A 12,653-nucleotide genomic window follows, 5' to 3' on the forward strand; every position below is an offset into this window, starting at 1 on the left:
CGCAAAGCAGAGCCAATGTTAGTCTTGCTGGGGCCCAGGGCAGAAAGCTGAAGCCTTGCAGTGTTGGGCTGAAACCCAGGGCCCTGCCACCTGGGGCTGAAGCTAAAGCCTGAACAACTTAGCTTTGTGGGGACCCCTGTGGCATGGGGCCCTGGGCAATTGTCCTGCTTGCTACCCCTAATGCTGGCCCCATCCCTGGTCCACATCCGCACTCCTCCCCTCCCACCCAGCTCCTCCTGCACACCATGGAACAACTGTTCCGTGGTGTGCTGGGAGGGAGGGGGAAGAGGGGGGCAGCTTGGCTGCCAGTGGGTGCTAAGCACCCGCTCATTTTCCAGCCCTGGAGCACCAACGGAGTTGGTGCCTATGAACTGGAGTTCTACTAACCCTGGGCTTACATGGCAGTATAGACATACATTGAGTTAACTTATCTGTGTTCGGGAAGCACAGTGCTGGAAAGGAGGGTGAGGCGTCTGTTTACTCAGGTGCAGAGTGCGTGGGGGAAAGCATTGTTCCAGGGAAACAATATCCCCACCCCCTCCCTGGGGACTGAACAACCTGTGACCATTGGTTCAAACAGAATTATTTTGTATGTGGAACTGAGGTGGATCTTATGAGAAGGCAGGCGGAGACCTTGAGACGGCAGACCCTCGGACTTCAGTTTGCCAGCAGGCTGCTTGGTTGGATATCGCCTGGTAAGAGATCCCCCAATAAGATTTGAATTGCATTTGACTTTTCTACATAAAGTGTTCATCATCTTTCTTCTTCTTCCTCTGCTGGGCTCCAGCTAACACCTGTAGCTTTCATTAGGCCTGTTTAAAGAATATTAACTGCACAAGATTCACCCTCTAAAATCAGTGAGAGCAGAACACGGGTCCGACTGTTCTGTGTTGCTTTTATATCAAAGGTCAAGACACACCTTTATTACAGAAGGTGATGTTTCATAGGCAGCTATTTAAGTACAGGATCAGCTAGTGTGTTCTCCATGATCCTGCTTAGCTCAGTTGGTAAAGCATAGAACTTTTAATATAAAGTTTGTAGCATTAAGTCCTGTGTTGGGTCAAAGGTGTTTAATCATTCCCAGCTCAATACAAATTTTCCAGTGGGCTGTGCCCCCAATATTCTGCACATTCATGCACTTGCCTGTCTTTGGTCTTATAAATGTGCCCTGGTGACAGCTCATTTGTTGGCAGGTCCTGTCGTCCCCTCCAGTAGTGGAAGCTTAGACTCGTAATTTCAAGCGTAGTCAAAATCCCTTCTTTGGTAGCAGGTACAGAGAAAGAGGAAACCTGTAGTTCTAGCAAGTCCTTTGTCTTGCATGAAGTCCAGTAACTCTTAAGAGAACATTGTTTTCTACTTGTAGCATGGAGGTCAGCAGCTACACTATTGGCATTGAACGTGGCTTTTGTGTTTGCTTCAGGGCTTGGAGCTCAGCCAAAGGGAGCAGGAGGGTGTTTATCATAAGAGATGACTGAATAGCAAAGTAAAGATGATTCAAGCCAGGGCACTCATGAGCCCCAGGAAAATGAATTACAAAACAAGGAGGGACAGATCCTTAACTGACCTAAACAAATTTAGGACCATTGACTTCAAAGGAGCTACGCTGATTTACAGCACTGAGGATCTGAGCCAGAAGAGAGCACCCATCCGTGTACTTTCTGCCCTATGTGCCCGTGACCGTATTCACTTTTCTTTCTTTCTTTCTTTCTTTCTTTCTTTCTTTCTTTCTTTCTTTCAAATGAAACATACCAGCAAACCTCCCAGTATGGAAAATATGAAAAACAGATTTACTCCCAATCTAACTCCAGATCTTCTATCAGGCTAAAAAAATTCTAGTCCCTGAAATCTCTCATCATATTACTCTGACCAATTTTGCTGACCTACTCTGGACCTTTTTCAAGTCAAGAATAAATCCCTCCAGTGGAGGAATCACTGGGTGAAACTCTACATCTTGTGCTATGCTGGAGGTCAGACTAGAATGATCACAAACATCCCTTCACCCCTTAAAATCTGAATCTCAGCTACATCTTTCTTAAAGGGAGCTGATCAGAATGAGACACGCATGGCCCCAGATTATATTGGTCAGCAGCATTTTATCCTGGTTTGTTGGCTGATTTGCAATTGGGATAGAGCTGCAAAAGAAAAATAGCTGTTGTTGCAAAAATTGTCCACAGATCGTTAATTACATTCATGTGGTCAGAGCCTCAGCTTCATGCCTATTCGAAAAGATTGTTAATGAAAGAAAATATAAAGGCAGACAGGCCCAGCTATTGTGTGTGTTCCTTGGGGGCTTCCTTCACCACCTTTTTGGAAATGTGATGACCACTGAGTTTTTTCTTGGGGAAGTCAGAAGGTCCCTTGAGCAGGCAATTTGTACTCTTTACTGTAGAGCAATTTTCAAACTCATTTTTTCCACCCTACAATAGGGAAGGCACCGCATAAGCCGACAGGCTCAGAGAAAGCAAGACTGAATCTCTGCTCCACCACAGCCAGTTCTGGAGATATCCCTGGTGGTGTTCTGCTGAAGCACGCTCAGGCTGTCCAGTTCATCTTACCTCTTTCTCTGCTGACATGAAGGTTTTTTTCGTGGGACTGGCCACTCTCTTGTGCTTTGCAGGAGGTAAGTCCAGGACAAAAGTTGAATTAAATTGAATTTTTAAAAGGACAACATCCAGATGTTAGAACAGAATTCAGATATGAATTTCCAATGGGCTGGTTGTTAGACACTGCAGAACAAGGGTTTCTTTAGCTTATAAAGAAAGGCTGGTCCATTGGCTTGGGTTCAATTCCATGTTCTCTCCATGCCTTAGCCCCAGTTCCTCAAAGGTATTTAGGTGTCTTATTCACATTGTTTTCATTTTATTTCTTTGATAGATTGATTCCAATACCTTTGAGCAGGGCATAAATTCTCACACAGTATTTCCCGGAGCCCCCATTTCCAACCCCCCCCCCCATTTGGGGTTCTGGGTTTCAGTTGTGGGTCAGGGTCAGGGGCGACAGATTCTTCCTAAAAGTGTTGGGGGATCCACAATGCCTTGCCCACTCCAGGGCCCCGCACCTTTACCCCTGAGCCCTGCCGGGGAGCCCAGGCCCCTCCACCTGCCTGAGGTGGGGGGGCCCAAGAGCAGCCCCCAGCCCATGTCTCCACCCACCGGACTCCCTGCCCAGGGAAGATGGAGAGTCCACAGCTCCCCACAGCTGCTCACGTGGTTCTTATCCCGACCCAGCTCTGGCTTCTGGCCTGGCCTAGGGGCTAGGCTTCAGGGAGAAGAGGAGGGGCAGGGGGCCAGGGCGAAAAGTGGATAGGCCATGGCCCGTTGGCCCACCCCGTTCTGGCACCCCTGAGCAGGTATCTTGGGGCTTTAGCCTTGTGGGTGTGCCAGGGTTTGGGGCTTCTATGGCGATCCAGGGCTCAGGGCTTCAGCTCCACAGGAAGCACCAGGACTCAGGCCTTGAAAATATTTACCAAAGCTCTGCTCCGAAGAGCTCTGGCAGAATCTAATCCCTGCCTTGGAGGCTCCGGGTCTTAGGGCTGGTCTACACTGAACAATACACAGCCCTCAGAGATGTAGTTAAGCCAACCGAAACTCCGGTTAGACAGCGGAAGACACTGCTCTAGGGCTTGTCTACACTTAAAATGCTACACTGGCGCCATGGCAGCTGTGCCACTGTAGTACACTACCTATGCCAACAAGAGGGGTTCTCCCATTGGCAAAGGTAATCCACCTCCCTGACAGGTGGTAGCTAGGTCACCAGGAGAATTCTTCTGTGCTGCCTACCCGGGGACTTAGATCGTCTTAACAACGCTCCTCTGAGGTGTGGATATCGCACACCACTGCTCATAGATATTGGAATCACTCAAAGAAAGAAATTGAAAACAATGAGAATAAGAAACCTAAAGTTTAATCTTTCAATAAAGGTTATGTCCTGGGATGAAACCTCCAGGAATACATCCAACCAAAATTGGCAACCCTAGCTAGTGTAGACCAGGCCCATGTCTCTCTTGGTTGTTTCTCATTGGTAAAACAGCACTTCCCTGCCTTGTATGGGTGTTGTGAGGATAAATGAATTAAAGACTTGAGGTACTCAGACAGTATGGTAATGGGACCCGTATAAATTCCTAAGATATCTAGAGAGAGAGCTGTATCTGCTCAACCTCCAGGAAGTGTAAGATATATGACAGAGACCAACAAACTGATAGGTTTCAGAGTAGCAGCCGTGTTAGTCTGTATCCACAAAAAGAACAGGAGTACTTGTGGCACCTTAGAGACTAACAAATTTATTAGAGCATAAGCTTTCGTGGACTACAACCCACTGCTTCGGATGCATACAAACTGATGACACCTTTAATGGGTCCCCCTAGTGGACAAAGCATGAAATGCTGTCTACATCCCACCAAATAATGTTTTTCTTTGGAGCAGTACCAGGCCTTGCGCTGTGGTTCTGCTCCTTCACCCATTGACTTCAATAGCCAGGGCTCCATTATGCCACCCAACTCATTGTCAGATGAAGCCCTGCGTTGTTTCTTCTGTTTATCTGACGTAGGGGAGGCTCTGCGCTGCAATGTCTGCAAACGCAAGTTTCTCCTCTTTGGATGCGTCCAGGGATCAGGTGAAACGACATGTGGATGGAGGGAGAGATGTGTGAATATTAAAGCTTCTCTTGGTATGTATGGATTTCAAGGACTACTGACATCGAACTGTGTACTTATAGTGGGGTTATCCCTGAAGCAAAAGTTGTGCACCACAGACTTGATGGACAGGGGAGCAACAGTCAGATTGGGATATGGGGAGGGGGCAAGTTGAAAGAAAGCAGCAATTGCTTTCTTCTCAAGTATTGCCCACAACTCCAAATTCAACCCACAATCTCAGACTCAACAGAAATACTTATGGCACACTGGTGTCCTGGTTAATGACTCAGCCTTCTAGGTGCGATGATAATAATGGGTGTATTTTTTGCAGGCCTGGGGTCTTGCTGTGTCGCTTAGAAGTCACTTGTCTTTCTGTGCTTTCTGCTACACACAGTTGTCTGGAACTGTGTGTAGCAGAGCTGGTCAAAATATTTATTTTCAACTGCAGACGGTGATGCTGGTGCAGGAGTGTTCTAGACCAGTGGCTCTGAACCTTTCCAGACTACTGTACCCCTTTCAGGAGTCTGACTTGTCTTGCCTACCCCCAAGTTTCACCTCACTTAAAAACTACTTGCTTGCAAAATCAGATGTAAAAATTCAAACGTCACAGCCACTATTACTGAAAAATTGCTGACTTTCTCATTTTTACGATATAATTATTAAATAAATCAATTGGAATATAAATATTGTACTTACATTTCAGTGTATAATATATAGAGTAGTATAAATAAGTCATTGTCTGTATGAAATTTTAGTCTGTACTGACTTTGCCAGTGCTTTTTATGTGTCCTGTTGTAAAACTAGGCAAATATTTAGATAAGTCAATGTATCCTCTGGGAGACTTCTCTTTACCCCCAGGGGTACGAGTAACCCTCATTGAGATCCACTATTCTAGAGAGAGTTTGATGGATGGATGGTGGTTGCTGAAGTTGTTGAAACTTGAAAATTTGTGTCAGGGCCGTCCCTAGTCATTTTGGTGCCCTACGCAATCACCCCCCGCCCCAGGGGTGTGTGGCCCCAGGCCTCTGCAAAGGGGTGGGGGGGGGCTGGCCCCAGGCCTCCGCAGGGAGGCAGGAGCAGGCTTGGGGGGCAGGGGGGAAACCACCCCCCAGCATGAGCCGGCAGAGCGGAGTGGGTTGAGGCTGGGTCACTCCACTTCCTGCCACCCAGTGAGTACAGGGCAGGCCCGACCCCATACTCATGGGGCGTCGGGAAGTGGATTGACCCAGCCCCAGCCCGCTCTGCTCTGCTCCCCTGGCTCTCGGCCTTGGGGCTTGGGGGGTAGGGGGAACCGCCCCCCAGCATTCACTGGCGGCGCGGCTGGGAGCCGGTGGCACAGAGCGGGCTGGGGCCGGGTCGCTCCACTTATCGCTGCCTGGTGAGTGCAGGCCCGACCCCTGCTGCAGTCCTCAGGGGAAGGGGTGGAGTGGGGGCGGGGCTGGGGTGGAGCTGGGGCGGGTGCTTTGGGGAAGGGATGGAGTGGGGTGGGGTTGGGGCAGAGCAAGGGTGGAAAGAGGCAGGGCTTGGGCAGAGCAGGGGCAGGGGTAAGGATGGGTAAGGATGGCCCAGGCTTGTGTCTTTCACCAACAGAAGTTGGTCCAATAAAAGATATTACCTCACCCACCTTCTTGCTCTAATATCCTTGGACCAACACAGGTATAACAATATTACAAATAACAATTTTTAATCTGTCCCTTTTCACGGCAGAATTTTCAAAGCTATTTATGTTTTTAAAAGATTAATTGCCTTTTCTCTTTCTCTCTCTAAATCCAGAGTTGTTCTGTTTTGTTTTCTTAAGGATTGAGAGATCATATATATTCACAATCCCAAAGTCGGTAAAACTACTCACAGCAAAATGAAACTACTCATATCATATATATAGGTATTTCATCAGGTGACTAAAATTGACAATACAGAAATACGTACAATGAAAACAACAAAAAAATGGGGAAAAATTACAGAACAACCAACAGACTTCCCCCCCCACACACACACACATTTCTTTTCTTCTCTTTAGCTCTATCAGAAATCTTCAGAAAGTGAGAAAGTTAAATAAACACGTCCATGAAAAATTCATTTTTTTAAAAACAAACGTAACATTTCAATGACATTTTGTTCTCTTGGAGAACTGTGGCTCAGCTCCGCTGTGTGGCATAAAGTGAGAAGAACAACATTTTGCTCCCTAAATCCTTTAGAGATTCTTGAATAGGAGATGCTACAGAAGCTCCCAGTGGTATTTGCCAGTGAGGGGTGTGCACAAAGGAGGGCAAAGGGGTGCACTCCGCCAAATCTCCGTGTGTTCGTGCAGCTCATGGAGGGAGGAAGTAGCAGGGTGGCTGGCTGCTAGCTGAGCTGTCCCCACCCCCCAATAGCTACTGCTTATCCTGCCCTGCTGTTGGTGTCCCCGGTGTTGCCACTGTACTATGCACTGAAATGTAAGTACAATTTATTTATATTCCAACTACTTTATTTTATAATTATATGGTAAAAATGAGAAAGGAAGCCATTTTTCAGTAATAGTGTGGCTGTGACACTTTTGAATTTTCATGTCTGATGTTGTAAGCAAGTCGTTTTTAAGTGAGGTGAAGCTTGGGGGTAGGCAAGACAAATCAGACTCCTGAAAGGTGTACAGTAGTCTGGAAAGGTTGAGAGCCGCTGCTTTAGACTTTTCTCTGCTAGATGGAAGGGCCCATTATCAAATATTTGTTCCCCATGTAAGTACTTATAGACTGTAATCAAGTTGGATGTATATTTTTCTAACCACGCCCCTTTTCTATCTCTCTCCTCAGGGAAATTGCCTCTCTACTACCGGCTGAACTGCACCTCAGTGTTAAATTGCGGCAAGGTGAGGGCACCCGACGAATCTCACCTTACTTATGACTACACCTGCTGCAACACTGATTTCTGCAATTGAGTTGGAGGGGAGGAAGGTGTGTGTGTGTGGGGGGGTCAGTGTCAGTGAATCATTTCAGCTCTTACATTTGCTGTCTCTCTTCTTCTGCAGTGCAGGGAAGGGGAACGGATCATGAGTCTCTTTTTCTATGTTTCTTTTAAATTCAGGGTTTTTTTTTAAGATTCAGAGATATTTCCATTCTTCCAGGAAAACACCTGCTTTCCTGTTGTCTTTAAAGCAGGGATCATGTCTCATAGTGATGAGGCTTGGGGTAAAATGTTCTAAAGTGTCACTGTCAGAAGCCTAATGTGGAATATTGGAAACTGTGTTCAAAATTACATACTGTCACTTTATGTTTGAGGGGGTTGCCTGGCCTGCAGCCAGGCTAGGGGGCTCTGAGGGAAACATGTGATCTGAGTTGTCTGAGTCAGTTAACAGACAACCAGGTGGGGTGAGTTGCGCCTTTCTGGTTGTAGGGAGCAGCCTGCTTTGTCTTTCTCTGTTTCAGAGTTCTTGTGTGTCTTATCGTTCAGAATTCTAAGAAATCAAGTTGTGTTACGTTGCAAGCTTCCAGCAAGAGTATTTATGTTCTGATCCAACTTCTCCATGTGTATGCCATGAATATAACACCTAAGTCCCACTAACTTTCCATTTTACTCATAATCATTTTTCTTAGTTCCAAAGTCATAGGGTCTTTAGGAATCCATGATCTACTAAAGTCAATGGGACTGTACTCATGTAACTAACAGTAGAACCTAGCCATGTGTCTATATTTTCTTCTCCAGCTGGTCTTATTTATCGAGGTCTAAACTTGGCAGGTCTGATGCTGTAATGGCTGCTTAGCACACTGATCGGAGTCACCTCGCTTTTGCCTTGTACTCCCCCCATCTATTGGTTGTATCCACTTGTGGTGTCTCCTTCCTAAACGTAGATGGTAAGTGCTTCAGGGCAGGGACTATCTTTTTGTTATGTGCGTGTACAGCGTCTAGCACAATGGGACCTGGGCTCCTGTCTGGGGCCTCTGGGCACTACCACAATAAAAATAAATAATAATAATAATAATAACATGATCTCTGTGTTATGGCAGGGAGCAAACAGATTTTTGGTGCTGGGGATCTTAAATCAACAAGAATATTCCACTCAATTTACTGTCTATTTAGATTGTGTGCTCATGATTTAGGACTATCTGTTGCTTTGCTTCTGTGTAGTATGCTGCAAAATAAGGTCCTGGTCTCAGGTGCTACTGCAATATACATAATAATAATGTTAATCTTTCAAGGAAGAAATACACACACCAGCCACGCGTATTTAAATTGCTAAATAAATCATTCAAATGTGAAGCCACTTCAGTTTTCAGTGATTCATTTTCACCCTCTGTAAAACAGGGATACCATACTCACGAACCATGCCAGGGGTTTGGAGGCTAAATCCATTAATGTTTGTAGACCACGTCAGGATTCCCCACTGGAGAAGTGCCAAACATGACAGGTATTATTCTATGAAACTGGAAGGCAAAACAGTTTAAAAATGGAAAGTCAATAGGAAGATATTTTAAACATAATCCAAAACTCCCCTGCGGAACTCAGTACCACAAGGTGTCACTGAGGTCAAGAGCTTGTAAAAAGGATTAGACGTTTATATAGATAATGAGACCATCCACAGTTACATCAGACAAGAAAAAAACTGATGGATATAAATTCTGATTCTTTGGGGCATAAGCCATACAACTGGGAGAGCTCAGGGAGAAACTTCTGTGGGCATAGTTGCCCTTTAGGGCGTTACTTTTACCTTGTTCTGGTTGGGAGCAAAGACATATTCAGGCTTAACTGCCATGATCTAACGGTCTGACACTCTAGCACAAGTAAAATTGTGTACGTGCAAGAAAATGCAAGTAAGTCTGTCGGTGAGCAAATGAAAGATACAAGGAGGCACAAAGCTGGAAGAGAACAGTTTGAACTAGCACAAAACAAATCGGAGAAGAGAGCTAATGTGAAAATTAGAGGCTAATCCATATGTATAAGGAAAGGTAGTAGAAAGTTATATATAGTTGGCATAACAAAGGATCAAGGAAGCTGTGAATTGACTCGTCCTGGAGGTGACTGTGTTGGTACCATCCCATTTACCAATCTGCTTCCCACTTGTAAGTAACCAATCACTGCTTACGGATACTTTTCCTTATTAATAAAGATTTGTTTGTTCCATCTACTGGGCAGTCCTAAAGCAACTGGTCATTGTCAGAAGCAGGAGAATAACTGACGAGATGGATCATGGGTCTAACCTGGTCTGTCAATTCCTGCACTCCTATGAAAGGCAATATCATTTGAGGTCTTGGGCACTAGGTGAGGTGCAATGTACTCCCTCAGTGGGACAATGTCTGGGCTCCCCTGCTTTGCATCCATGTCGTTATAGCACTTTCAGCTCCCACCAGGCCTTAAATTCAGATGAAGCTGTCCAGAGCAGAGCTCTGGTAAACGTTTTCAACCCCCAAGAATTTCAATAGCATGCTGGGGGTGGCATGGGCAGCTCTAGGAAATACTTTAGAGAATTTAAGCCATTGCACCCACATAAGTGAAACATCCCCTAAGGGAGGACTGATTCCCTGGGGCGGAGAAGCTTTCACAACAGGCTGCAGAAAGGGGCACTCTACCCTGTACCAGGTGATTGACAAGGGTGCCTCTTTTTAGAAAGAGAAATCTTTAATCAGACTGGGACTTTTCAGCTTGGAACTCTTTGCCAGAGGATGATGTGAAGGCCAAGACTATAACAGGGCTCAAAAAAGAACTAGATAAGTTCATGAAGGTTAGGTCCCATCAATGGCTATTAGTCAGGATGGGCAGAGATGGTGCTAGCCTCTGTTTGCCAGAAGCTGAGAATGAGTGACGGGGATGGATCACTTGATGATTGCTGGTTCTTTTCATTCCCTCTGGGGCACCTGGCATCAGCTACTGTCAGAAGACAGGATACTGGGCTAGATGGACCTTTTGTCTGACCCAGTGTGGACATTCTTATGTATGTTAGAGTTGGTTCTTCTGAAATGAGCAACAAGGGGAGGGTTAATTTAATTATGGAGATATCCTATCTCCTAGAACTGGAAGGCACCTTGAAAGGTCATCCAGTCCAGTGCAGTCCCCTGCCTTCACTAGCAGGACCAAGTACTGATTTTGCCCCAGATCCCTAAGTGGCCCCCTCAAGGATTGAACTCACAATCCTGGGTTTAGTAGGCCAATGCTCAAACCACTGAGATATCCCTCCCCCCAGGGTTAAACTCATCAGCACCCCCTCTGGATGGGATGGAGCTGGGAGACAGATGGGGGAAGGGAGGAAGGGTGCTGGATCTCTCTGCCCTAGAGGGTCCCTCTCTGTCCTTCCAGCTGAGAATCTCTGCCAAGGGACAGACCAGACAAGGGGGAAGGAGGGAAGTGGAGAGAGGAGCGGGAGTGGAGAGAAAAATGCTGAGGGGAGAGGAAAACAGCATGGAGGGTGGGGGAGAACAAGCGAAGGAGTGGGAGGCTGGGATGGTGGGGGCGTGTGAAGAAGTTTCAGTGAATGATTTTTTTTTTTTTTCAAAAAAGTGTTTGATAAATAAAAGAGTTACAGAAACATTCAAAAACATGACAAATGGATCCAGTTTTGAACACTATGAAATATAAACAACCAACATTTTGATTTTTTTCATGAAAAACAATGCTTATTGGAGCCTCATGGCATCTGTGCCAAAATAAAACACGTTCTAGAGGCTCTTCTGAAGTTGGTCAGTGGGAATAATATTATTTGTGGGGTTTTGTATTTTTGCCACCAGACACTGTACTTTCCCCCCCCAATACCATTTTTAATCATTATTCATGCCAAGCAATTCTTGCAAAACTAAGGAAAGATTGGCATCTTGTGGACACACTGAAAATAGCCAGCTATAAATCATAGACTCATCAGCACAGACATATCCTCATCTTCTCCGAGGATCCAAGAGGATAATTGGACATGGTCCATGCTGAGTCCATGCTGGTGCAGTTATGACAAAAGTTATACACAAGTCTGGACAGAACGTACAACCTAAATATCAGATAAGAACCTTGGGTCTGGATCTGGCTTTGTGTCCAACCTCCAATCTGAATCTCTCTCCCATTTGTCTTCAAATTTTCAAAAAGTTTGGAATCAGATCTGGATTTCATATCCCAATGTACAGGTGTGTCCTGATCTGATGTTTTGTTTCTATCCACAGTAGATCTAAGCTTTCTGAATTCATAACCAGAGATTTGTTTCTGCCCATTATAAAGCTGTGAAGTTCAGATCAAATCTTTGTTCCATAACTCAGAGCCAGAATTGTTTACCGCTTATGGAGTTCACATCCAACCCTAGATGTAGAATTTGCCTCCAAAGTTTTGGGTTGTGTCCACTATGGCGCAATAAAAGTCAGGTCTAGATCTGGGTATGGAATTCAGATCTGGGTTTTTTTCTTTCCCCGCTGCTTGTGTGACCCTTCTGCCAGTTGGAGTTGGCAGCAACAAGGGCTGGGTTCAATATCAAGGGTTCCTTGTCAACAATACAAGATACAACACAAAACCAGCTTGAGTCCACACCCAGTAACGTGGGACAATTACACAGCACTCCTGAGTGCCTCTAAGAGGCAATACTTCCCACTCGCAAGCACACAGTCGGAGTGTAGGAAAGGAACTTTTAATAAAAAGGAGGGCCACAAGCAGGATTCATAAACATAAACCCATGAACAAGACACCCACCCCAGAGTACATTGGGTAGGGTCCTTTTGCCTTAGGTTCTTAAATCCAGCAACTACAAGATTGTTTAATGTGCCCCTCCCTTCACTGCACCTTACTCACAGTTGCTGTCCTTGGTCAATGCAGACCTAGAATTCAGAGGTGCATCTGCAGAGCTCACCCCCGACCCCAGCTTGGGGGAAGGAAAAGAAGACACCTTGCACTCTCCACCAGCTGCTCAGCACTCTGGGACGCTCTGTGATCCAGCGGTGGTGGAGACTTCTCAAAAGTGTGTGGGGAGGAGGGGGCAGGGACCCTGCTCCCTTCGTGGCCCCACCCTACCCCTGCCCCTGGACAAGCTGGAAGCTGGAGCAGGCTGGGAGCTGCAGACCCTCCACCTGCCCAAGGTGGGGGTGGG

At 46.0% G+C, this 12,653-nt stretch overlaps 1 protein-coding gene across 1 annotated transcript; it reads left to right on the forward strand.

Moving 5' to 3' along the window:
* The first annotated feature begins 583 nt into the window (after nt 1-583).
* LOC117887718 (lymphocyte antigen 6 complex locus protein G6c-like) lies at nt 584-8,486 on the forward strand. The gene is made up of 4 exons (XM_034790424.1): nt 584-695; nt 2,427-2,620; nt 4,546-4,665; nt 7,420-8,486. The coding sequence occupies exons 2-4, from the start codon at nt 2,572-2,574 to the stop codon at nt 7,542-7,544; spliced, it is 294 nt and encodes a 97-aa protein (XP_034646315.1). The 5' UTR covers nt 584-695; nt 2,427-2,571; the 3' UTR covers nt 7,545-8,486.
* The last annotated feature ends 4,167 nt before the right edge of the window (nt 8,487-12,653 follow it).

Source organism: Trachemys scripta, chromosome 14, assembly GCF_013100865.1.
Source record: "Trachemys scripta elegans isolate TJP31775 chromosome 14, CAS_Tse_1.0, whole genome shotgun sequence".
Lineage (NCBI taxonomy): Eukaryota > Metazoa > Chordata > Testudines > Emydidae > Trachemys > Trachemys scripta.

Coding starts and splice junctions, on each gene's coding strand:
- LOC117887718 (XM_034790424.1), top strand. CDS start 2,572: ATGAAGGTTTTTTTCGTGGGACTGGCCACTCTCTTGTGCTTTGCAGGA. Junction 2,621..4,545: donor TCTCTTGTGCTTTGCAGGAG/GTAAGTCCAGGA, acceptor TATCTGACGTAG/GGGAGGCTCTGCGCTGCAAT. Junction 4,666..7,419: donor GAATATTAAAGCTTCTCTTG/GTATGTATGGAT, acceptor CTCTCTCCTCAG/GGAAATTGCCTCTCTACTAC.